At 36.3% G+C, this 24,727-nt stretch overlaps 6 protein-coding genes and 1 pseudogene across 15 annotated transcripts; 4 read left to right on the forward strand and 3 right to left on the reverse strand.

Moving 5' to 3' along the window:
• Positions 1-456: 456 nt before the first annotated feature.
• Positions 457-3,671, reverse strand: LOC111281280 (uncharacterized). Of its 3 annotated transcripts, none has more exons than XR_016334914.1 (6): positions 2,903-3,556; positions 2,196-2,307; positions 1,910-2,081; positions 1,588-1,821; positions 1,187-1,331; positions 457-691 (listed from the first exon to the last, which is right to left on the reverse strand). XR_016334914.1 is itself a non-coding variant. In XM_022868996.2 (6 exons), exons 1-5 carry the CDS (start codon positions 3,409-3,411, stop codon positions 1,206-1,208), a joined length of 1,104 nt encoding a protein of 367 aa, XP_022724731.1. In that variant the 5' UTR covers positions 3,412-3,671; the 3' UTR covers positions 457-691; positions 1,187-1,205. The 3 variants fall into 3 exon arrangements, 1 of the variants encoding a protein (XP_022724731.1); XR_016334913.1 differs by having other exon boundaries at positions 1,618-1,821; positions 2,903-3,545; XM_022868996.2 differs by having other exon boundaries at positions 1,637-1,821; positions 2,903-3,671.
• A 1,590-nt stretch (positions 3,672-5,261) lies between these two features.
• LOC111281288 (uncharacterized) lies at positions 5,262-5,987 on the forward strand. Its single transcript, XM_022869009.2, has 2 exons — positions 5,262-5,641; positions 5,772-5,987. The coding sequence occupies exons 1-2, from the start codon at positions 5,387-5,389 to the stop codon at positions 5,985-5,987; spliced, it is 471 nt and encodes a 156-aa protein (XP_022724744.1). The 5' UTR covers positions 5,262-5,386.
• A 2,249-nt stretch (positions 5,988-8,236) lies between these two features.
• On the forward strand, positions 8,237-10,124 carry LOC111280767 (rho GDP-dissociation inhibitor 1-like). Its single transcript, XM_022868228.2, has 5 exons — positions 8,237-8,500; positions 8,695-8,761; positions 8,940-9,158; positions 9,253-9,377; positions 9,808-10,124. The coding sequence occupies exons 1-5, from the start codon at positions 8,237-8,239 to the stop codon at positions 9,880-9,882; spliced, it is 750 nt and encodes a 249-aa protein (XP_022723963.2). The 3' UTR covers positions 9,883-10,124.
• Positions 10,125-10,945: 821 nt separating this feature from the next.
• LOC111280347 (uncharacterized) lies at positions 10,946-15,792 on the forward strand. 7 transcript variants are annotated; one of them, XM_089756798.1, is made up of 11 exons: positions 10,946-11,151; positions 11,382-11,716; positions 11,827-12,071; positions 12,442-12,526; positions 12,631-12,816; positions 12,900-13,067; positions 13,160-13,378; positions 14,015-14,183; positions 14,311-14,485; positions 14,567-14,692; positions 15,157-15,792. In XM_089756798.1, exons 2-10 carry the CDS (start codon positions 11,414-11,416, stop codon positions 14,658-14,660), a joined length of 1,644 nt encoding a protein of 547 aa, XP_089612924.1. In that variant the 5' UTR covers positions 10,946-11,151; positions 11,382-11,413; the 3' UTR covers positions 14,661-14,692; positions 15,157-15,792. The 7 variants fall into 7 exon arrangements, 5 of the variants coding, with proteins under 5 accessions (XP_089612924.1, XP_022723376.1, XP_089612922.1 ...); XR_016334912.1 differs by having other exon boundaries at positions 11,001-11,151; positions 14,567-14,738; XM_022867641.2 differs by lacking the exon at positions 15,157-15,792 and having other exon boundaries at positions 10,979-11,151; positions 14,567-14,781.
• Positions 15,407-15,792, forward strand: LOC111280265 (uncharacterized). The gene is given in 2 exon segments (XM_022867480.2): positions 15,407-15,467; positions 15,470-15,792. Coding segments are annotated over 2 exon segments (300 nt in total). The 3' UTR covers positions 15,709-15,792.
• Positions 15,793-17,244: 1,452 nt separating this feature from the next.
• On the reverse strand, positions 17,245-21,871 carry LOC111280348 (fumarylacetoacetase). Its single transcript, XM_022867642.2, has 14 exons — positions 21,555-21,871; positions 21,230-21,308; positions 21,040-21,098; positions 20,828-20,952; positions 20,617-20,691; positions 20,363-20,438; positions 20,172-20,271; positions 20,019-20,078; positions 19,562-19,632; positions 19,375-19,437; positions 19,114-19,178; positions 18,735-18,831; positions 17,994-18,119; positions 17,245-17,525 (listed from the first exon to the last, which is right to left on the reverse strand). Exons 1-14 carry the CDS (start codon positions 21,756-21,758, stop codon positions 17,463-17,465), a joined length of 1,263 nt encoding a protein of 420 aa, XP_022723377.2. The 5' UTR covers positions 21,759-21,871; the 3' UTR covers positions 17,245-17,462.
• Positions 21,872-22,652: 781 nt separating this feature from the next.
• On the reverse strand, positions 22,653-24,630 carry LOC111281302 (basic blue protein-like; annotated as a pseudogene). The gene is made up of 2 exons (XR_016334920.1): positions 24,314-24,630; positions 22,653-23,152 (listed from the first exon to the last, which is right to left on the reverse strand). The product of XR_016334920.1 is annotated as a basic blue protein-like (transcript).
• Positions 24,631-24,727: the final 97 nt, after the last annotated feature.

Raw genomic sequence — 24,727 nt, forward strand, 5'->3', positions numbered from 1 at the left:
ATAGACAACTAAAAGCTGAACTGTAACTTGTGTATAAACTACGAAGTCAACCTTTTCCTTATTAAGCTAAAATGAATTTATTTAATTAAATTATTTCCTAGTATGCACACTAGGGATTCATGGTTTTATTTTAAAGAAAAGAAAAAAAGCAAAAGTAACTAAATTTTAGATCCTAACACTCGAAATTATGTAAAATATATATATATCCAATATATTGATATTCCAACTTTTAGATTTTACAAGCAAAGTTAAAAAGAATAACATATGTCCTTAAAAATATATTAAAAAATTTTTAAAAAAAATTTACATAGACATCATATTAAATGTTAACTCAACTATGTAACTCAATGCATATTATTATCCTTCTGCCTGACAAGTTAAAACAACTTATATTTCCATTACAACTTCCTCCAGTTTAGTTTGATGTTAGCATCGAAAGACAGGTCAACAACAAAATAAACAAGTACACCTACATTCAGGCTAAAGGCATAACTACAAAATATCCCCTTGCTACATTTTCATTCTGACCATAAACAAGCAACTTGTGTAAAGCTTCTCATCTAAAGAAGTCAATGCACAAAAAAAAAAAAAAATTAAACAACATTAAAGAACAAGTAGAAAAGAGAACGGTCTTCACTATTCTGTTCTACCGTCAGAGATAACCGGGTTACCAAGGTCCCATGCCCCCTGCCTGAAACAAGATAGAACCATATTATTAAAAAGCATAGACAGGACCTAGCGTAAAAGCCTATTGACTGATTAAAAAAAGTACCAAAATTAATATTTACGAACAGATCACTGGAAATGACAGAAAGATGCAAAAAGAGCTTGCATAAAATAAACTTATTAAGAGGAGTTCCAAAAACAAACAAACTCACAAATACTATATATTTAAATCACATGATCACACAAATCAACAGCTACTTAAAAAAGAGGAAATGTCAAATTAACTAAAAATGTCATGACTAACTGGGTTCATCTAATTATGATATCTAAAACAATAACAAGGCAACAACAATAAACTGTTCTATTGTTATTTGGGTGGGAGGAAAACACCAGCAGAGTGGAGCCAGACATCATAACAAAAGAAAAGCAAATGATAAGGATACAAGTAGTAAGGTAGAGAAGAAATGATCCTACGATCTAGGCGTCCATTAATTTAGATGCATTTTGCATTTATACTGACCAGTCAACACTACCAGATCTCAGGAGTTCTTAAATAAATGATGACGTAGTAGTGTGTCACGTATCCCCATCACAGATATGCTTTCACATCCAAGAAGCTCACGAAGCTTAGCATCACACAGTACCACCATTGAATTTAATGGATCCTGAAACAATAGCAGAAAGCTCCTAGAAGATTAATACCATGTATTTCTTCCACTAGATCTGAATTACTGATAGTCTACCATTATAGCCACAAAAAATAAAACAAAATAATACCAATAAAATCACAAATAATTCAGAGAAACAGAAGAAACTCCCTAAATTTAAGCCAAACAACCTTTATATGGGGGAAAAAGGCAGTTGAAACATGAGAAGATATGCTAGAGAACATAGAAAAGTATTTAAGCTGCTAAAGTAAACCTAAAGTTTAATGGGAAGAGTTGCACAAACTTGTGCCCCAGCCACCAACCTCCAGGTGGTTAATCTTTATGTACTCCCAAACACGTTTTTCAGCCTCAGCCGCTAGTATATCCCTTCCTCCACCCAAAAACTTGGCAAGCGCTTCAGATATTGTTACAGGATTGGGACTTGGCTCAACACCCTCAGTTGTGGGCTCAACATTTACTTTCACTCGTTTAGTTTGACTGGACTCCTCTGCAAGGATTAGCAAGATTATTAATCTAATGAAGCAAGCATCAAATCCAACTCATCATAGAACAAGATTGCACATATCCACACATACTTGAAGGCTCAAGTGGGCTAATATGTTTTGCCAGCAGTTTGTTCATCTTGAACATGTCAGTGCAGTCGGTCTCAAACACCAAGCGTAAGGCATCATCACAAATTATCTTTCTCTTGTTACTTGGATCTTGCAGGCTATTCTTCCTTATATATGCCCACAGCTGCTTGACAATCTAAATCAAACAGAGTAGACATCATAGAATAGTAATATCCATACATGAAAAATTCCTTTAGAACGTTGCTAACTAAAAAATTATAGTAATCTGGGTTGATCTGGGGAAACCAACCTCAGTCCTTGGCAAAGCTGGCTCACCAACTATGGCTTGAAGTGCTGGTGAAACACTACAAACTTTGTTCAGGCCCCCTGGTCCACCTCTTCTTTTGGCTCCCACCGGAGCACTGCAATAATATTATAAAACATACAAATACTTCAGTCCATGATGAAGCTTATAACCCGCATTCCACAATGTGATAAAACATTATGGACCAACAGACGAATTCACATCATGATGCATAGAATATTAGTAAAGCTGACTATAAATCTAATAAAAACACATATATGCCAGCATAGGCAATGCATAATTGCACACTATCTTATCACCCCAAAGAACATAGCCAACAACTGACCAGGATATTCAAATTCGTTCAGGTAATCTAAAATCCACAAGAATTTAAATAAAAAAAAAAATGATGATTCTCTCTTAACAATTAAGAAGAGAAAGCCAGCGATTGAGTTGCTTTGAAGCTTAGTTTCATAATGTGCACCAACTCAGCACTGTGAACTACTAACAGAATTGGTAAAAGCTTGAAACTTTCTCATGACCTTCATGGTTCTAATCCCATTAATCTAAACCCAAAATCCCTAAAAGGGGAAAAATTAAAATAAAACCCTAACTTCGCATTCCTAAACTCTTGGGCTGGAAAACCCTAACTTCAGTTGCAGAAAACATCGGAAAAAGGCCTAACGCCCAAGTTAGAAAAAAAGATGACAAACCTTTCTTTAGGCACTTCTGTGGTGGCAACGGTGGCGGCATTTTGGGAGAAAACTTCGGCTTTCGTGACAGCCGGCTGCGGCTGCAGCTGTTGCTGTTGCTGTTGCTGCTGCAATTGGGGTTGAACCTGCGCCAGTTGTTGAGCAGTAAACGGAGCATGCGGCTGCGGGTGACGCTGCAGAGGGTGCTGGCGGAAGTTAAGGTCGTGGGAAGGGATTTGTGAGTGATGTTGGAGGGCAAAATGGGGAGGAAGTTGTTGGTGTTGATGCGAAGGGAATTGTGGATAATGTTGGAGGGTAAAATGGTCCTTTGGAGGGGGTTGAGTCTGGGTTTGTTGGGGGCGGAGGAGGAGGTTGATCTGATCCCTGATGAAGCCAGCTTTATGGGAGAGGTCGAGCCCTAGCTTGGCTTCCAGCTGCTGCACGACACCGTTTAAGGTGGTGATGGAGTTGGGATCGGCCTGCCGGAGCAAGGCCTCCACCCCTCTTGCTATTTCTTGGTCCGACACCATGCTTCCTCCTTCATATAATACTTAAACTGAAAAAACGGACACACAAAAGAAACGTCTCTCTCTTTCTCTCTCTTTCTCTCTCTACTTCTCTTCCTCCTGCCCTGCTCTCTCTTTCTCTCTCTACCCGTCTCTGTCTATATTCATTAAATGACGAAAAGGTCCCTCCTGCTCAACATTTGTTCAAATTTTTCCGTGAAAAGACGCTGGTGCCCTTATTATAGCCGTTCCAAAGGAAGGTTGTTGGGGAAGAAATGCACTTCAACGAAGTTGGTCCTTTCCCTCGCTTTAAAATGCCCTGGAATGACAAAACCCGCCTTTCTATATTCTTGTTTTATAAGAACAAGGCAAAGGTGAACTAAGGGTAAACATGTAACTTCGCCTAATGTTGCAGGAGGCATCTGAACAGAACTGGCAAATTACCATAATTAACCCGATGGCCGGGCGGGTTACAACAGAAAAGGAGGTTGTTCAATGAAGTAGATGAGAGTTTCTGCTATTTCTTGTGTTTTGACCTGAATTGTTGGATAAGAATTTAGTGAGGTGGGTCAACAACTGTAGAATGTTGTTGAGGAGATGGCCTGGCACTCTGGCAGGCAGACGAAAATGGGTTGATCCAAGGGCTGAGAATTCTTTATTTATCTTATTCATTTATATGTTAAGGACACCCATATTTTCCTCTGTAATCCTTTACTTAAGACCATTCATATTTTTAGCAAGGAAAATATAATATACAAGAATGTCAAATGGCACCACATAATTAGGAACTACAAGAAAACAGACTTTAATTTCTTTGTTTGTTATGGTTTCCACATTGATGAAATGATGGATTTCATCTTAGGAGACTTGTGAACTATCCCAAGTTTTTATTAATTATCTATATATAGATATATATACACACACTATGAAAAGAAAAAAAAAAACTCACATTGAGTTAAAATTACTTAATTTTTTTTTAGAATTTTATTATGTTTCATATTGCAATTCATTCATAGATAAAAAAAAGTGTGTATCTTATGTTACATCATTAATCATCATTCAATAACTTTTTGCATGACCAATTTCTTCACTTGGATTTTATGTTCACCATGGCCATCCACATAATTTCACATTCATCGGTCAATTTCATTTAATTACATCTACTTCATGCTTGAGATTTCACATTATCAATTTTGGATTAATTTGAAATTTTACATGTATTATTTGTCTGAATATAAAAGCATAAAATTTAACTACTATAAAGAGATACAAAATCAACAACTATTACACTAATAAAATTATATAAACTAGCTATGCTTCAAATTATTGCATAAATAATACATTTTGTAAATGAATTGATAAGAAGTAAACAAAAATTCTTACTAAGGAATTTCAAATATAAAACCTCTTTTTTTTTTTTTTTGAGGATGATCAATGTTATTATCAATAAAATGTAGCAAGAGAAAATGTATTTAATCAAAAATAAATAAATGTTTCTTGTTGATTGGAAACATACATATGCATCATATGTTATAGAAAGATGAGTTTGACAAAGACAACTGCTTTACAACTTTTAAAAGTGGATGGAACTTGGATTACTTCAATTTTTTTTCTTTTTCTTTTTTTTTTGGCTTTATCCTTTTTTTTTTTATTATTCTGGATTACTTCATGTTTTGGCTGCTAAGAAATGAATAAAGATTTTGGTTAGGCAGGTTGGAACTTGAAAGTCTATCATGTTTGTAGCTGATAGTTTGATTATTAGAATGAATAATCACAAAGCTAGATATTGACAGCAATCAACTAGTAGCAGTCAATGAATTTGTACATTTATTCTATTTGTTGTCCGGTCCTTCATGTAATTACTTGATGAGCTTCAAAGTATGATTCTTTTCATGTTTAATGATGCATTTTTCGTGATTTAGACTTATCTTTGCCATGTGTATGGTTGCAGGAGCAAGCTAGAAAAGCATTAGAAGTGCAATGATTCTTTTCATGTTTAATGATGCATTTTCCTGATTTAGACTTATCTTTGCCATGTGTACGGTTGCAGGAACAAGCTGGAAAAGCATTAGAAAGTGCACTTGGCGGAAAGAAAAATGAATTTGAGAAGTGGAGCAAAGAAATTAAAAGAAGAGAGGAAGCAGGTGGTGGAGGTTGGTTTGGATGGGGTGGAAGATTCGGTTGGTATAATGGTGACTATTTTTGGCAAGAAGCTCAACAATCAAGTCTAGCCGTTCTGGGTATTATTGTCATGGTATGATGTTTAGTTTTCCATTTTGAAATGGGTTTACACATCATTATGAATAAGCAGACCCTGTCCCCATCCCTGCTACTCAATTAGTTTTGGGCGGGCACATGACATTGTTCTTTGTTGCATTTGCTAGTATCTTATAATTGCAAAGGGCGAAGTGTTGCTGGCTGTCATCTTCAATCCATTGCTTTATGCTTTGCGAGGAACAAGAGATGGTTTCACCTATGTAACATCAAGAATCCAGGGAAATAGATATGCAGATGTTCCTACTGATTCTAATATGTTTAAGAAGGAAGCATATAGTCATGTTTCTGCTGAAAGTGTTTCGAAAAAATGGGGAAGCAATTGAAATTTTCTTACAGGTTTGGACATCACCTCATTGTTCATGTCACTTGTGTGGCGATGGTTATTGCATTTGAATTTTAGTATCCAGAAATACCTTTTGTGAAACTTAACGAATGGGATGGAAGTCGAAATGTTTATAAGAATTTATGCGTTTCTTCTCTTTACTGAATTCACTGGATTTCTGAAATTTAAACTCTTCAGTCACAGGTTTTTGAAGATCAGTTTTACCTTCCTATCAGCACTTTAAAAAACATTGAAATGGGCTCAGAATTCTCCTCTTAGTTTCTGTCCACCTTCTGTAGACACTTAAGGGTTGTCTTTTCAAGATTCATTGTATGAAAATTAAATTTGTTCGTTCTTTTGGCAGAGTTACTATTTGAATTCCTTGTCAACGCATCACTTTGAAACATAGAACTGAGATAATTTGTTGAGATTGCTTTCAACATAGTCACTTAAACTAGAACATAAGGGCAGATTCATGTTAATTGTGTAAAACATGCTGAAATACAGCACTCTTTTACCCAAAATTCTCTTGGTATTTTGTATTTGATTACTTGAGCATAGCTCATGACTAACCTACCAAATTGTGACTATCAATTCCATTCCTGATTGTTTCTGAACATCCTGTAAATCTTGCTCAAATCAAAACTCTGCAATGTCTGTTTTATATTCAGAGAATTGTTTATGATTTCAGCCATTCTAGTCTTGGGCCCTTGGTTGCTTTTAGAACTTAAAACGGGATGGAGGACCATGATAGTTATTTCACCATGATTCAAGCTGTGATTCCCCATGTTTCATTGTTAGAGCTAGGACTTACCTCATGATTGAGGCTATTGCAGTTATGGCCTGTTCGCCATTCTTAAGTTGACATGGACTACTGGTAGACCACCGATGTTAATGCATCCACCATCTAGAATTTTAGCTGAGGGAAGCATGGAGTAAGACAGTTGGGTAAAAATACCGTATCACATTTAAGCAAGTTAGTTGTGTTCTACATAAAATCTATTATGGTGTCAGAACCCCGTCCCTCTTGGTCGAACTGTCTTACTTTGGTAGTGGAGAGAGCAGAGAGATTCTTTGCCCAACAATAATTTATACATTATAAAGTGGGTCTTTTTCAGGAACAATGCATGATAGATTCTGCTGTTGATTGTTTGTTTCAATAATAAATTAAATTACATGATGCAGGAGCATTTTCGCGTGAATCAGGCGTAATCATTCTGCGGGTCCTTTCAATTAATCCCCCCATTCATCAATTATTCCATTAACCTCCATAAACTCTAACAACTTGAAATTGAGATCGATATTTCAAAATTGAAAGTATTAACTCTTTAAGGGTGTGAAATATTATTGGGAATGGATTCAAATTTTCCTTGAAACTCTTGTCCTTGTACTAGTGTCAAAGAACCGGTACTCTAAACTGAAGCCATGGAAGCACCTTTGACAACTTATCCGAAGGGTTGCAACTTGCAAATACATGTAATTCAGAAGGACTAGTGAGAGACTCAAAGTTGATTCAGCGTACGCAAAAGCCTGAAACTGAATCTCTACTTACATCCGAGGTAAAACAAAGGGCGCATAGCATACGCTATGCATAAACCCTCCCAATTCTAAGCATATTTTTTCCTCGTTCTAACCATTATATCCGTGAGAAGAGGTCAAAAGGCATCTATCATCCACCCAATCGTAGGCTGTCTCTCTTTCTCTTTCTCTATTTGTTTATTGTGTGCCCTGTTAAATAAGAAACTAATTTAAAAGCCCCTCCTCGAATCGTGACCTTCGTGGAAGCTAGTGCAGGACTGACCTTCACGATCTCGCCGTACCTCTCTCTTATTTTCGTTTCATGATATATAATTTCGGATCACAACATGACCGCTTCCTCGAGTGTTTGAACTTTCCTCAACAACCCATCTCTCTCCTTCTTGCTATCCATCCTCTCTTTCGTTTTTTTTGGTGTCTTTCTCTTGTTTGAAGGGTTATCCTACTCCTTTGGTAGGTTTTCTTAATATTTGGTTTCTGCTAACCTTTCTGGTTTTCTTTGACCCAATATACATATTTTAATACTATTTGGGGTTCCCTCATCTTTTGTTGTTTTCTTCTGAGATTCTTACTAGGGGTTTCTTTCGCTTCTCTTTTCTGTTCTTTAGCGTTTTGGCTAACTTTGTTAGTAACTACTATTATATTTTCAGTCAGTGAGTTTAGCCTTTTTCTATTGAACTAGCTCTTTTACTGTTGGCCGTTAATGGGGTGTTGATGTCTCTGGCGGTTGGTGAGGATTCAAGTTCCGAAAGCATGGGTTTTGACCAGGACGGGGGAGATGATACTGAAGTTTCTGAGACAAAACCAGCATCAAAGATGCCTCCAAACGAAGATAACGTTGAAGAAATTCACCCTGGAATCAGTAAAAACGCAAGCGAGAGTTCTCTTTGTCCAACTGAAGAAGAAGATGATGACGAAGAGAGGAAGATTGAGTTGGGCCCTCAGTGCACCCTTAAAGAACAATTAGAAAAGGATAAGGTTGGTTGGTTTGTCTCTTTGTTCATATTTCAGTTTCAGTTTCAGTTTCAGTTTCAGTTCTTTTCTTTCTTTTTTTTTAATTTTTTTTTTCTATTCCTCTGTCTTTTATTTTTGGTATCTACTTCTCTTTCTTTTCTTTGATATATTGTTAATGTCTAATCTTCTCTGTTTTCTGGTGGAATTTGATGATTCAGGATGATGAGAGCTTGAGGAGGTGGAAGGAACAACTTCTTGGGACTGTGGATTTCGAGTCCGTTGGAGGTTTGAGTTCTTTCATTACATCTCTCTCGTCTTTTATTTCTATTCTTTGAAACATGAGGATTTCTTTGCCACTTGATGAAAAGTGAGATTCCCCCACTTGATGAAAACTAAGAAAGGTTCCAATGAACTGGCTTTCTTTGTATCCTGACATTTTCTTCTGTTGTTTATGATGGTATAGAAAATCTGGAACCAGAGGTTAAGATCCTGAGCCTTGCAATCAAATCACCTGGTAGACCTGATATGGCGCTTCCAATTCCAGAGGACGGAAATCCCAAAGGTTTGTGGTTTACCTTAAAAGAAGGTAGCAAATACAGCCTGCAATTCGCATTCCAAGTGAGCAACAACATTGTATCTGGCCTCAGGTACACTAATACGGTTTGGAAAACTGGTGTCAAGGGTAATTCCTCTTTTTCTCTCTCTTGTTCATATGAAAGAATTATTCTTTTTATCTAACCTTTAGGTTCAATGTTCTTCACCATGAATTCTTGTAGTGGATAGCGCGAAAGAGATGATTGGAACCTTCAGTCCCCAGGCAGAGCCATACACACATGAAATATGTGAAGAAACAACTCCATCTGGAATTTTTGCTAGAGGAAATTATTCAGCTAGAAGTAAGGTAAAATTGACAATAGTTCTATTGTTTCATTATCCTTTTTACACCATAATTTCACCAAATGATTTATAAGGGGAGAAAATGCAAAAGCATTTTAACCGGTTCATGGATATCCTCTTGTAATTCTGTAGGCCATGCTGTCGTTTTCTTTGATAATAGAAAAAAAAAGAAAGAGGAAACACATTATATTTGAATCCAATTTCACTCTCAGTCGGTATTTATTATGTCACCAACTAGAGTAATGGCCTTATGTGTAAGAATTAATATACTGATAAGGATCCCATTAATGAGTTGTCAGGATCCATGTTTGATAAGCCAGACTTCGAGATTCAAATTTGTGGGTCATATGATGTTATAGACATGAAATGGTGGATAACTTTTGTATTATAAGCCTTACCGATTTCATTTCCATTACTCTTTTCTCTATTTGCAGTTTGCCGACGATGACAATAAGTGCTACTTGGAGATTAACTATACTTTTGACATCCGTAAAGAATGGCAATTATAGACTAGTAGACTACGTTCCAATTTCCAGTGTCATTGCTTTGCTTTGAGTGTCCATTGTTTGCCAAGTCTCCTTTAGATGTGACCATAGTTGATTTTCGTTGTTCTTATTTGCCATCCATATCCTGTGTGAGACTGATCATCTACACAATGAAGAGAGTTGATCAAAATTTTCTGTTTTCCCTGTTGAAGTTAGACATTCATTCAGTAGGAATCAATTAATAAAAAGTTAAGCTGTTGACCTTCCTTCCAGGTTGATCACTTGGGAACCGCATTGTGTTAAGCTTTAATCTTTATACCTGCCATTGGAATTACCAGATTTGTAATGGACAATGGAAAGTTGAAACTTTAAAGGCTTCCTTCCATAATTGCATCTTTCTTTTTTTTTTTTTCCTTCATTGTGAAAGTTAAAGTTAGCCAAAGTATGTTCCTTTAGCTTTATTTTGTACCATCTTTTTTATGGCAAGTTGGCAACCAATTACTTTCTTTCTTTTCTTTTCCAATGGTTTCACACTTTCAATTGACACCCAAAATCTCCGGCCTGTCATATTGGTGTGAATGTGGGGTTCGAGATGTTAAAATTTGGAGCATAGAGGCGATAACTATGGTAGAACCAAGCATTTCATAGCCTAATCTAAATGGGGGTTATACAATTTTCAAGTCTTAATCAAAATCTATATATATGTATTTTTAATTTTTATCAACTTAAATATGTCTTTTATTATTTTTTAAGTCTCTTTAATTATTGATCTTTAGATCAACCAATAATTATTAAATTGGCGTTTAAATATTACGAATTTAAGGAAGTTTATATATGTAATTTTTTTTCAATCATATCAATAATAAGATTGAAAATTTTAAAGATAGATTATGAGCTAAACAAAAAAGAAAAAAAGGTAATCCTCTTTCGTTCCTTTCATTCAACTATTTAACAAAGACTTGGTTTCAAAATCCTTTGCCCTTTAGATTTTGAAATTTTAAGGGTGCCCAAAGCCCAATCCCCAACCTATAGAGTAACACAATTTAGAGGCCTAATTTAAAACGGGCCTAAGCTTCAATTTTTTCTCAATAGGGTTGGATTGGACAATCAAGTTTCTTTCAACACCGGATCTTACCGCCTTAGAAGAGCAACTCTGTTATTTTACCCTCTACTCTCTTGTGGATGTGTCCTTAAAATATCGACGGCCGGCGACAATTTGCAGTAGATGATTAACTTGAGCTTTTCCTTCTGAGTGGAAAATCCTCTATCAAGTTCGCCAGTAAACTCTTTTTTGTAAGCTATTTATTTTTGTTAATCTATAGTATTTTTTCCGTTGCCGATATCTCCTTATATATCCCTTCCTTTATAAGAACCCTAGATAGTTGGCTATGGATTTTCTCGCTTTTATTTTCTCATCATCCAAAAGGAACAGTTTTTTTTTTCATTTATTTTAGGTAAATAAATGCAATGGAAGATATTAGGAGAATTTAATTTAATTGATGAAAGGTATTGTGTTATATTAGCGGAAAACGAGAGAGTTAAAGAGGGGAAAAGGATGAAAACAAATAGGAAAGATGGTGATAGCGTATATGGGGAAGGGGACTCGAAAAGGCAGAGGATTGTGGATTCGCCATCTTCACCTTCTGAAGAACCACTGGTGCCTTACAATGATGATGAAGATGATGAAAGGAGGGCACTGAGTCACATCGGCGGTGGAGAAGAGGATGGTCATAGATTTGAAACTGAAGAAGATGACGATGATGATGATCCATTTGGGCAAGGGTCAGTTCTAGAAAAAACAAATCGCCAGGTTGAAGTACGAAGAGACTGCCCTTACCTTGATACTGTTAACCGCCAGGTAAATAACTTTTAAGTGTTGAAATTTGAATGGGTATGTAAATTGTCAATTACTTGGTTTTATTTTTTCTTTTAAGATTTGGTAAATGATTATTAAGTTCTGTTTTACAGGTGCTGGATTTTGATTTTGAGAAGTTTTGTTCGGTCTCTTTGTCGAATTTGAATGTGTATGCGTGTCTGGTCTGTGGAAAGTATTACCAAGGAAGAGGGAAGAAGTCCCATGCTTACACTCACAGTCTAGAAGCAGGACATCATGTCTACATCAATCTTCGAACAGAGAAGGTGTATTGTCTCCCTGATGGGTATGAAATTAATGACCCATCATTAGATGATATACGCCATGTTCTTAACCCAAGGTTTGCTCATATCTCACTTGACTGCTTTTACTTGCCCCTTCCCTTTTCCTATTCTTTCGTATCGTCCCTTAAGCTTACTTTGTCCTTTGCACATGCATGCATATGTGCATTTGCATCATATCATTTTCCGGATATCCAGCTTGTATGAAGTTTGTGCCATAACGTACTGTGGGTTATCTAGCTTTCATAAATTTCACGTTTTCTTTAGAGCTTTTAGTTAACAAGTTAAAAAGATTAGTGATCTAGATTACCCTTTATTGGTTGATATTTGCATATGATTTTCTTTAAAAAAATTTTCAATTTTCCATTGGTAATAAGAGGTCTTCACTTTCTAGAACTTACAGTTTTTTCTTGGGCCCCATATTTGCAGGTTTTCCAGAGAACAAGTTGAACGACTTGACAAGACCAAGCAATGGTCTAGAGCACTTGATGGTTCAGATTACCTTCCAGGAATGGTAATAATCTTTGTTCTTAAATTCAAGGGCACATACTTAAGATAAGTGTTTAAAATTTTTCCTTCTTTTGTGTTAGATATATCATTATTTGTGCAAATCTTCAGGTGGGGCTGAATAATATTCAAAAAACTGATTTTGTCAACGTCACCATTCAATCTTTAATGAGAGTTACTCCCTTGAGGAACTTTTTCCTTATCCCTGAAAATTACCAGCACTGTAGATCTCCACTTGTTCATCGATTTGGAGAACTGACACGGAAGATTTGGCATGCTCGAAACTTTAAAGGACAGGTTAGATCATGCTTATATTAGTGCAAGATTGTTATTCTGGAACACATTGGATTGATGGTTTTTCAAATTACATGTGTCAACAGGTGAGCCCTCACGAGTTTCTACAGGCAGTTATGAAAGCCAGTAAAAAACGGTTTCGAATAGGTGCGCAGTCTGAGCCAGTTGAATTCATGTCATGGCTTCTTAATACGCTGCATGCAGATCTTAGAACTTCTAAGAAAAGTAGCAGCATCATCCATAAGTGCTTTCAGGTTCTAATTAAAACCTTGCTATCATTATTTCATGTTTTGACATCTTGTTTAAGCTGGTTTATTGTGCTTAATTTACACTTTGGTATTAATAGGGGGAATTGGAGGTTGTAAAAGATACACAGAACAAAGCTATCAGTGAGAAGAAAGAAAGTGGTGGGGAACAGAATGGAGCTCTGAAGATTACTGATGGTGTAATTGAGAATAATAACATTGCTGCTGAAACTTACAGAATGCCCTTTCTGATGCTTGGATTAGATTTGCCAGAACCACCTCTTTTCAAAGATGTGATGGAGAAAAATATAATACCTCAGGTATTTTGCGTGCTTTGTGGGTTTTTTTTCCTTCTGATTATGGACACGGGTGGGAAGGTATTAAAAGAACATTGCTTGCTAGCTTCAATGAGGGTGGTTCCTTGCATGATTCAATTGCGAACAAATATGTTCATAAGATCAAAATTTATTATATTTTTTCCGCTTTTTACCACTATTTAAGTTCTCTTATACCCTCCTCCACACTCCTTTCTTCCATGATACACACGTTGAGTGGCTTTATAATGGGTACTAAACATGCAAAAACAACACAGTTAAACCCATATTCATCAGATTAACAGATGTCATTGGCGCTTGCGACCTGTAATATATAAACCCCTTTATCAGGTTTTTGGATAGGGTACTTTAAGTCTAGATGATAATTTAGATGACATGTACTAAACGCAAGTTATGAATAGAAAGAGAAGCTTATGCAAATCAATGTTGATTGTTCATAAAAGCCAAATGTCTTTTGATACCAAAAATAGTCTTTAAATGTTTTTTGCTGCTCTGTTGATCAGACAGAAAGAAGGAAAATGCTCTTATGAAATAAACTTGGCGTGGGCAACCAACTAGGGAATTTATGATTCCTGATTGCTTTTAGTGAATCAAGATTAACTTTATTTATGATTGTTTTAGGTTCCTTTGTTTAACATACTGAAGAAGTTTGATGGTGAGACTGTAACAACTACTGTTCGTCCTCCAGCAAGGATGAGATATAGGGTCACCAGATTGCCGCAGTACTTGATACTTCACATGCGCCGCTTTACTAAGAATAATTTCTTCAGAGAAAAGAACCCAACATTGGGTGAGTTCTATGTTCTTGGACATGAGAATTTGTTTGATCAATCTCTGGAATGTAATCATTATATCTCTTGGGACCTACCCTGGTTTTTGTCGCTTTATACTAATTTGTTAATGTTTATCTTTTGCAGTGAACTTTCCTGTGAAAAACCTAGAGTTGAAGGACTACATTCCTCTGCCAGCACCAACCAAAGAGAATGAAAGGCTGCGCACCAAGTATGATCTGATTGCTAATATTGTTCATGACGGTAAGCCTGATGAGGGGTTCTACAGGGTCTTCGTACAAAGAAAGTCGGAAGAACTATGGTAATTTTCTAAATAATTTTGCATTCATTTAACTGAAATGCTACAAATGGTGGATAATGCATCTGAGTTCATGTTTTGCAGGTATGAGATGCAGGATCTGCATGTTTCTGAAACACTTCCTCAGATGGTTGCATTATCTGAAGCTTATATGCAGATATATGAGCAGCAACAGTAGGATAGGAAATCCGATGAACTGATATTATTGGCGTATGATTACTTCTTGTTGTTGCCTTTAACAACACTCCTCCATAGTGTAACCCCTTTTTTTTATATTGCTATATTATTTTTTCTTTTAATTCTCTTGAATTTACAAATATTAATTAATACAAATATTGTAAATATTAAGGGTAACGAATCTAATGAGTAATTGACAACCAATAAAAATCTTATAAAACTTATGATAAATGCCTATTAACTTAGTTGTTGGGCTATGAAATTTGTACCCTAACCACAAATTCTTGACCCTTAAGCGGGCATTATCGGTCAAATTTGTCAAAACCAATTTCACCCGATAAATTTAGTTACAGTATAGAAGTACAAAATTCATGAATCGTGTGTTGGATTTTTCCTTCTTTTATTATGTTTAGGTGGATTTTCAGTTTTATTCGCGTTGTCGTAGCCTTGATCGCCTTTCCTAAAATAATATATGTTGTTTTCTGCTTTCTCGATAGGTAAGATTTGAGTTGGACCTCGTGAAGACGCAGGGGAAGAAAATAGATAATGAGATGTTGTGCAAACCAAGGCATGGCAGCAACATTTAATGAGATAATTAAATGAAGAAAAGTTCTAGAGCAGCAAGCAATCCATACTAGAAAACGAGAGCTCGCATTCACACTTGTATTCGCATGCTTAGCTAGCTCTATAAAATTGACAATAGTTGAAAAGGAACGCCTGGAAATAGCCATAGACCCGGAAGAGTTAATGGAGGGGGAGAAGATGCCTACTTTAGCTCTAGGAATGATGATGGTACTGATGTTATGGTCGATACTTCTCCAGCTCTGGCGTGCCCGTCTAATGGCAGTGGATGTAAAGACTGCATCCTTGATCAGATGAAATACAGTTGTCCATCATGTGTGCCGCTTATTCGCTGCATGGCGCGGTGCTTGTGGGGTGGCACCTCCAGTTCAAACTGTATTAATCGCTGTGACTGCAATGGTGGGAAGCCAAGACTCTCTGACTGCAGGAAATGCATGTCACGGTGCAAATGCAGTTGTGTGGTTTGAATGAATCTCCATCCAAGTATGTTTGTATTAGTAGTGCCTTTCTATTGTAAAATACTCCCCTTAAAGTGTTCTGTTTCTTGAAAATTCTGTATTTGGTTCAGTGCCTAAATTGCATGAAGTTCAAGTTCACTTGACTTCAGTTAGATAAGGGAAAACATTGGAATAACTGCTAGTAGAAATCCGCGTCCATAAGCTGTAGGAAGGCATGGTACCTGATCGGCTGACATAGCCAGGGATTTTTAGATGCGGCTGCCTGTCAATTATCACAATGGGGATTCTTTTTCCCTCGTCACAAGATGCCCTTCAGGCTGATTATGCTGGCAGCATGGTATTTCTGAATATGCCAGAAAATGGAATAACGAAGGCTCGCCCAGAAGAGCTTGGCAAAACAAATAAATCAAAGGACGACAAATTAATCTTTAAATTCAGAATAAATCAGATTACGTGTGTACTTGAGGATTAATACAAAGAATATGAATTGCAAATGAAAATGCAGTATTTACAAGCATCTTCAACGGAAACCAGCTGCTTATATATACCTGGCAGCTAACTAGCAAACAAAACATACACATTTCTTCAATGAATATAAATGTCTAAATCTCACATTTCCTGTTTTCAATTATCTTTGCAAAAATGCTTTGAAGACTACATGATTGCTTTAGTAGTAACTGCCACAATGGTGTTATCCCATGCTACGAAGGAAAATCTGTCACCATATTCCTCCACTCCTTCAACTAGTAATTGCCAAATTAAGGCCCCTGCCTCAGCTTGCCTCTTCTTCGCAGCCTTATAAATTTTATCATACATGGTCCCTGGTGGCTGTTATGTAATTGTGGCTCATTTTATTTTCATCATTTTTTATAATTTAAATAATAATATATTTTCGAGACGATGCATTACAATCAGTTAGTCCGCTGGTGCACGCAAAGATTAGTGGGTTTTTCAGTTATCGTATGCCACGTAAAATCTCAAGGATGCGCCAGCTCAGCTCATATACTACTTTGTTTTGGTTTTAGGATTAATTTTTACAAAACAAAATGTTTGCACCTATTTGTTTGTTTTTTTTTTTTTTAAGCGTAGTTTAATACAATAAGCTGCAAAACAGACTAGAAAAGTCAACCTACAGTAAAGACGCATCAAGGTCTCGTTCATCCTCAGTTTCTCCAGGTCGTCGCTCCTGATGGAATCTAGCGTTTACTGCCGTTGGATTAAGAGCTGAAGACGGTTGGCCTCCTAATTGACGGCTGAGATTTGATTGTAAAGGTTGAAGATGACGCAGGCACGGTAGGCTGATTGGATCTTTGCGGCTGCAGCCTCCTGGGGGAGATGTACGGTGATTGGGACAAGGCTTTTTCCCTTTAGATACTGTTTTCAGCCATTCAGAATTTCAAATTATCATCGTCTAAATGCAACTAAATGTCGGCTTTACCCTCCATTAGTATTGTCTATACAGCTATCTACGTTAGCTAATATTTTGGGGAAGTTTTTTCTTTTCAATTTTTTTTTACTCTGTTATAAACGATAAGAAGGCATGAATTTAGTGGAAGAGATTATCACTGACAAGGAAATTCCAGGTTCCAACATACCGTCAAGCCAAGCGCTACAAACAACTAAATTAACATTGAAATCAATAATTATACAGCAAACAGACCATTTCAGCTCTGAGAATTTCCAGTGAGATTTCTTTTAAACCAACAATGGCAACGTGAGTGGCATGTACTCTTCCTCTTTTATCTCCTAAAACATCGGTTTCCTCAATCCCGTGGAGGAACAACCTTACCAGCGCAGGTTCCAAAACCAACATTGTAACCATCCCCCTGTATGGAATTTAAACTCAAAAGTGATTACCCTATACTTCACATGTTTCAAAGATCCAAATTCTTTATTCCTCCTATTGGTGGTGGTAAAAGACTACATAAAAACATTACGAAAACATGACTTCAACATCAACTAATTCCACATTCAATATAGCAAATTTCACTTTCCACATGGATTTGGAGATCAACAATTCTAAATTCTCCTCAAACATTAGATTCAAACACTCGATCTACTAAGCCTCTGAATTTCAGAATTTTGAACCCAAACCACCATGTAAGCTTACACCAGTGAGACCCAGAACCAGAAAGATATCATAAATGCTTTTGCAATTTTTTGACCAGTTTAAATTTCCTTTCAGGCCAAAGACTCAGAGCCTATCAATTAATTGCATATGATGGGGAAATTCACGAATTACTCAAATATGTTAGCAACTTGGCTTAAAAACCTAAGTGGAGCAGAGAAAGTACCTTGCAGCAACCAGTAAAGATTACTTCATCCCCATCTTCCAAGAACTTTCGAGTTGTCCCATTTAATGACAACGGTTTCTGTCCATTCCATGTTAGTTCCAGCAAACATCCAAGAGAATCTGGCTCCTGCTCAAAATACAAGAGGCTAAACTCTGAGCAAACAATGCAGATTCATTAACAGTTATTGCTCACAGAACCAAAGAGTTAAAAACAGATGCAACATGACCCAATGACTATCATATTGTAACTCACATACCGGCAAGCAACATAATCGACACTATACCAGAAACTGTTCTCAATTATTTTCTCTTCATTTATGCAATTAACAATAAGTACTGAAACTCTTGGCACATTCAAGGACAAATTATATGTATCACTCAAACATGACAGCTTAGTAGCATAACCACTCCACTACAATGAAAAACCAACTAAAAATGCCGAAACCTAATCAATGTGTTTCTTCCACCTCTTACTTTATATAGTTAAGAGAACTGGCTTAAATAAGCATCTCAGGGCATGCACATACATTATATCCAAAGAACCCACTTGGTTGTCTTCTTCAGCACACATCAAAAGAACACTGAATACCAGAGGGCACAAGGAGTAGTGGATAAAGTTTGACAAGTTTAAAATGCATAAACACATAAATGATTACTTGTGTATGTGTGTGTTTGTGTGTGGACAGGTAGACATATACAAAGGCAAAAAGATAGAAAAGAGAAAGGTACGTAATAAACATACAGGCCCACTAATGGTCCCTGTTCCAAGGAGATCGCCTGGCCTCAGATTGCAACCATTGATTGTATGGTGTGCTAGCTGTTGAGTCAATGTCCAATATCTGTTACAAAGGTTCTACAAAATTCAGTAAATATATATATTTTTTTTGGCCAAGAATTCAGGACACATTTGAAAAGCAACAAATCAGCATATATTAAATCAGTATAGAAAGAGATGCAATGTCTTCAAATTCAAGCAATACTCAAAATTTCCCAGAAATCAAAACTAGCATAGAGTGAGGCAATTGGATTCACTGATACATAACGCCATTAAGGGAAAGGACAACTCTCATCTGAAAGCACTTTCAAAAAAATAAGAGCAATAGTGAAATGGAACTCCTTACAGGTTATTGAAATTACTTCTTGTAACAACACTCGAATCCTTTTGTCCGGAAGGTTTAATTTGAACCTAGCAGCAAGAAACAAGTTCTCACCTCGAGAATTTCATAAAATTTATAAATTTGAAGTTCAAAAGAAAGAAAATTTTAAAATGTATATTGCTACCAATACATTATGGTTGACTGGGAAAATTGTATTAAAATAATATAGAAGAATAAGATAACTACTGAAGTATTGAAAATCCAAATAGTGCTGCTAGATGCTACCTCCAATGCAATATCATAGTTTTTGGATATCTTCTCAGCCAGATATGGCAGTGGATGGGGATCCTGCAATGCCAACAGGGATCTTTAGCTAGTTTCATTAAGAATAATCACCATGAAAGAGAATAGGGAAAAAAAACTAGAAACTCAAATGGCTTTAAGATACAAGACAACTAAGAAAGACACCTACCTGCTTAGGAGCATCACATGCAAAAGGCTCTAGAGCATCTAGTGTCACAATCCAAGGGGACATTGTAGTACCTGAAAGATGAGGAAAAAACAAGTAAATTCCTACTATAACAAGCTGTGGAGAATCACACAATCATCATTAGCTTTACTTATTTTTAGCCCAATGTGGCCCATGACTTCCCTTGGTTTATCTAATATTTTCTCGCCAAGATTAAATGTTTAAGAGATTTCCTAGTGTTTGTTATTAGGCCCTCTATCAATAGTAAACAGTTTCTTCCCAATATGATAGTTTATTCCCTTATCTAGGATTCTATGAATTCTTTATTATTGTGTTCATTAATTTGGCCCCCTTCCAAAAGAAGCTATGGTTTTGCCACATATCAGTGATTGCTTGATTGGACATACTCCTTGTAGCCTGAACTCAGAAGAAAAGCAGGAATAAGTTATGGTTTTCTTACCAAAACTCTTCCCAAGAAAGGGTCCAAGAGGGATATATTCCCACGCCTGAATATCTCGAGCTGCCAAAACCAAATTTGTTTTAAATACAATATAGAAATTTTTATTGAAAAAAAATGAGGATGATGAAGTGAAGCAACACAAGGTAATCATACCACTCCAGTCGTTCATCAAGACAAGTCCAAAGATATGATCTGCTGCCTCATTAACATCTATGGTTTTACCTAATTCATTTCCTGGACCAACTACAGCAGCCTGCAAGCTTAGTAAGAGACCATATAAGAGAATAATTCCTGGTGAGGTACAATGAGAGAATAACATGACCACAATAAAACGAAAGGCTGACCATTTCAAGTTCAAAATCTAGCTTCAGTGAAGGTCCAAAATATGGTGGAGAGTCCCCTGCTGGATACCCTTGACCCCTAGAAGAATACAGAATTAAGCCAGTTAGAATCAAAGGCTGAGTGGACAGCTATGATGGTATCTCAGTCACTAATTATAAATAACAATTTAAACATTTTGACAAAAATTATAAAGTTCCATACACTTACCAGAATTGTAAAGTTAAAATATAAGGAATAAGTAATTTGAACTTCTAACCTTGGTCTAATAATATTTGTTCCAGAGATGACAATTGATGATGCTCGTCCATGATATGCAATAGGAAGATGGAACCTGGATAGTGCACAATGACCATGCTTTATAAGTTTCCAAATGATAGAAGGTAATATCTATAAGGTTTGACACACAACAGTTTTCATTCAATCAAGCAATCACTCTCCATTTTTCAAAACTTTCAAAATAAGCATACCAATTTGGCGGAATTGGGTTTTGAGGTCCACGAAATATAGTCCCACAGTTCTTCGCGTGATGCATGGATGAAAAGAAGTCTGTGTAGTCTCCAATTTCCGTAGGAAGAACCATTTCTACGTTGCTCTAAGATTTCACAAAGAAATTGAAACAAAATTGAAAACAAGCATCTTCAGACAGATTATATATTGAAACCCATGTGTATATTCTTACCATCGGCACAAGCGACTTCTGCCTCAAGTCTGCATTATCACGCAAGGTTGGTTCTGTAGCTGCACGATCCATATAATGGTCAATTTCCATTTCAGCTGAAAACTATATTGTGCTTTTGAAGGACCATAATATTTAGTATTTCTCATGCTATCAGCAAAATCAATAAGTAGAAGTAATGATGAACACATACATGACAATAGCTTTTGAAGAGTAACACGAGCTTCCTTCCAAGCAGGTCGCCCGAGTGCCAAAAATTTGTTCAGAGTAGGCTGGCACAAAACCAACCAAATCGCAATCAATTGATTTAGCTTTTCACATGAGCTCCTAGGTTAAAATTTCTTAACAAACTCATAATCTTATTCGCGACTTGCTTCTGCAATTGCAACATGGATTAGGCAATTCAAACAAGAACTTGTAGTTACTATGATTTAGTTATCACTGCCATCCCTAAACTGAGCTACCTTCCGAGGGGAAACGAAGGAAAGCGTATTGCATGAAGCAAGCAAGAAATGAACCTGAAGGAAGCAATCGGAACCGGTGAGTATGGGGCCGTTGAATAGACCGGCTTTGGCGATCTCGGAGAGGTCCAAAACACAGTCACCAATTGCGACAGCGAGACGGGCTGATGCAGTCGGCTGGGGTTTGAATGCTCCATATGGAAGGTTTTGGATGGGGAAATGGGAGTCGGGATGGACTTCAACGAACGATTTCAGAGCCATGTGTGACTTGATAAACGGCGTCGCAGAGAGGTGGGCCGAAGCTGAAGGCTGAAACAGGTGCAGAGCGGAGAAGATAACAGTGAGAAGAAGCGAGTAGCGAAGAGAAGTTACTCACTAAGTAGTGAGTTAAATCACTTATTTATCAGTGGTCATTTGCTTTTCGTTTGTTAATTAATCCTATTATTATTATTATTATTATATTGGGCTAACGTGAAATTCCATACTGGTTAAATTAAAAAATTAATAAATGGGATTTGGTGTGGTAGTTGCCATCGTTCCAAAAGGCTACGTGGAGGAGTAGATGGGGATCATGGGGCTACCAACTTTTCAAAGCCCTCCTTCCTAACGAAGATTAACCTAAATTTACATGTATTATTATATTTTTTTTCATTAGTATTAAAAAATTAAAAACTTAAGCTATTGTCTAAGATCAATAAAAAAAAAAAAAATCCAGGCTATTAGTTGGTTGGTTTTGAGCTCAATTTGGCGTATTCCATCCCTTGTCTTTGTGAAATGAAATGAAAGCCTTAGCTTAGTTGATAGTATCCAACAAATAAAGGCCATATAGGTATTACCAGTAATTGTTTTCTTTTCTTTTTTTTAATATTCCCCACACATATATCATTTACTAAATTCAGGATTAATGTTCTTTTGTAACACTAGTTACTACTTTTTTTCAAATATGAAAAAGATTAGAATGTACTTAAAACCTTTGACTGTGTTGTAATCTAACCATGCAAAAGGCGATAATTCAACAAGCAATGCAAAATGGGATCAAAAGTGTTATTAGGGATATGATATTAATATCTTATCCAACATTCCAATTTATGAACAAAAGTGTGGTTTGATTATAAATTGGAGTTTACATCTTACATTTTCGTGGCATGAAAAACGTGATGCATTCGAATGTTGGACAATAATACAAAACCAGTTATTTATAGAGGGCAAATTTCTAATTAGGCGTTATTGACTGACCCATTTTGCAAAATTATTTGAAAATTAAATTAGGTTTTGCATCTAAGGCAAAAAGGCCACAACTAAACACCCACGTAGCATAGCCATTGCCCAACCAATGACAACACCAAGCTTCCGCAAAGCTGGACTGATCCAGAAGGGGTTGTTGGAGCCTCAGCCATGGTCCAATCACAGTTCTCTGACGCTACGACTTTGGGCTTCTAGGTCTCCGGGCTCCCCAAAGGCATCACCTCCACGTGTAGCTTTAGACCGTTCTGGCAGCCCTCGGTCTTGCTGCTTACAAAGTATCGGTTCCCTTCCCCATATGCCATCTAAACCGTCCGTATACATCCTTATGGGGTTGCTCATATCGCACGATTCATATTCATCCTTGCTCTTGAGCTCAACAATGCTCTTCTGTGCTGCTGAGTAGGCGAACCCTGTCCAACAGTTTAATAGCACCTCATGAATCTTTATTGAAGTATATGGTATATACCGAGATATTTACTTCAAATTAACCATAAACACAAGTAGAAAAAAAAAAAGCTGAAAAAAGTGTGAACAATAAACCCTAATAATTGTTTTTTCAAAGCTACCTGCTTCTTCTCGAGAAACAAAGAATAGTACTGATTAAGCTCTTGGCCAGAAAAATATTGCTGTTAAGCTAAGGTGAGACCACGTTGTAGATAACTTCTTTGCACTCAAAATTTTTTATGTTTTTATTGAGATTTATCTTGAATCTCATAATTTTACATCGAAAATTAAGTGAAATTATAAGAGTTTTATATTTCATAACGAAAATTTAATAAAAATATAAGATATTTCATCTTATAAGTAAGATATTTTAATTTTAATTTGATAATTCAGATAATTAGATATCAAAAGAATAGTTAAATAATTAGGTTATAAAAAAGGTATAATTAGGATTTGAGTTAAATTTTAAGTAAAAATTTTTTTATAATTTTTTTTATTTTAAAAGTTTTATAGTTATAAAAATTTATTTAATAATGAATTAAGTTTAAAGTTGATTATTTTGAGTTAAGTCGAAATAAATATATTTGTGTGTTTTTATTTTTGATTTAAATTTGTTATTTTACTCGTAAATTTAGTTTATGGGTATTATTTATGCGTGTTGATTTTTCAACATTTTCTTCTATTTTATTGGAAAGCAAATGATATGTTTCTTTTTCTGGATTTTCATTTATAGGTCACAGCTTTACAGCTTGATCCATTCATATTTTCTTCACGAAGGCATTTATGCAGAGTAAGAAACACAGTTGGCTTATAGGTTGGTTTTTTTTTTTTTTTTTCCTGACAAATTGCGAAGGAGAACATATTTGTAATTTGTTTTGCTTTATATTTTACTAACCTACAGTTTTGTACGAGGAGGGTAGCGGTAGCAAATAGAGTCCCTCACATGCTAGAGTTATGATGCTTTATTGATTTTCTTACACATCAGAAGATGGCAAATAAAATGAAACATTGCACTCAATGTTTGTACAAATGCTTGCTGTATTTTTCCTCATTAACAAAACAACCAATAGTTAAACGCAGCTGGGATGTTTTTTAAGCTGATTAGAAAGAGCAAAGTAGAAGCTTACAAATTTTGTCTCCAACCCTGAAGCTCCTACCGGAGGACCAAGATGCCACGTCAGAGGAAGGGTCCCACCCACGGTCACCTCCGACCACATGGTGCACATGTGCTCCAGACCCTTTCACTCCAAGACTCGCAGCCATGACAACCAGAGTCATCACCATCTTCACGATGGCCATTGTCAGTGAACAGGAAACTCGGAAAGGAAAAGCAAGAAACTATAAATGCTCCCTAAAAAGATTGATTCTTTGAGAGAGAAAGACTGAAAAGAAAAAGCCAAAGAGGTAACGTGCTGAAGTGTTTGTTAAGCAAGAAAGAGGCACAGTAGGGAAAGGGTTCCAGGCATCTTTCTGCACGAAACAAACAGAGATGTTTATTGTGAAGCCTACAAAAAAAATAAACGTCTCCTTCAAGGCTTCAA

Source organism: Durio zibethinus, chromosome 28, assembly GCF_047325235.1.
Source record: "Durio zibethinus cultivar Kanyao isolate XHJ-2024 chromosome 28, ASM4732523v1, whole genome shotgun sequence".
NCBI classification, from domain to species: Eukaryota; Viridiplantae; Streptophyta; class Magnoliopsida; order Malvales; family Malvaceae; genus Durio; species Durio zibethinus.

Excerpts from the sequence above, each read along its gene's own strand:
- LOC111280347 (XM_089756796.1), top strand. The coding sequence starts at position 11,321 with ATGCAATGGAAGATATTAGGAGAATTTAATTTAATTGATGAAAGGTAT. Across the intron at positions 11,717-11,826 it reads TTGATACTGTTAACCGCCAG|GTGCTGGATTTTGATTTTGA; the intron begins GTAAATAACTTT and ends TCTGTTTTACAG. Across the intron at positions 12,527-12,630 it reads CAGATTACCTTCCAGGAATG|GTGGGGCTGAATAATATTCA; the intron begins GTAATAATCTTT and ends GCAAATCTTCAG.
- LOC111280767 (XM_022868228.2), top strand. The coding sequence starts at position 8,237 with ATGTCTCTGGCGGTTGGTGAGGATTCAAGTTCCGAAAGCATGGGTTTT. Across the intron at positions 8,762-8,939 it reads GGATTTCGAGTCCGTTGGAG|AAAATCTGGAACCAGAGGTT; the intron begins GTTTGAGTTCTT and ends ATGATGGTATAG. Across the intron at positions 9,378-9,807 it reads ATTATTCAGCTAGAAGTAAG|TTTGCCGACGATGACAATAA; the intron begins GTAAAATTGACA and ends CTCTATTTGCAG.
- LOC111281288 (XM_022869009.2), top strand. The coding sequence starts at position 5,387 with ATGATGCATTTTCCTGATTTAGACTTATCTTTGCCATGTGTACGGTTG. Across the intron at positions 5,642-5,771 it reads TTCTGGGTATTATTGTCATG|TATCTTATAATTGCAAAGGG; the intron begins GTATGATGTTTA and ends TGCATTTGCTAG.
- LOC111281280 (XM_022868996.2), bottom strand. The coding sequence starts at position 3,411 with ATGGTGTCGGACCAAGAAATAGCAAGAGGGGTGGAGGCCTTGCTCCGG. Across the intron at positions 2,082-2,195 it reads CAGCTTTGCCAAGGACTGAG|ATTGTCAAGCAGCTGTGGGC; the intron begins GTTGGTTTCCCC and ends TGTTTGATTTAG. Across the intron at positions 1,332-1,636 it reads TAAAGATTAACCACCTGGAG|GATCCATTAAATTCAATGGT; the intron begins GTTGGTGGCTGG and ends CTATTGTTTCAG.
- LOC111280348 (XM_022867642.2), bottom strand. The coding sequence starts at position 21,758 with ATGGCTCTGAAATCGTTCGTTGAAGTCCATCCCGACTCCCATTTCCCC. Across the intron at positions 21,309-21,554 it reads GTTCCGATTGCTTCCTTCAG|CCTACTCTGAACAAATTTTT; the intron begins GTTCATTTCTTG and ends GTTTTGTGCCAG. Across the intron at positions 18,120-18,734 it reads CAGGGACCATTAGTGGGCCT|GAGCCAGATTCTCTTGGATG; the intron begins GTATGTTTATTA and ends TATTTTGAGCAG.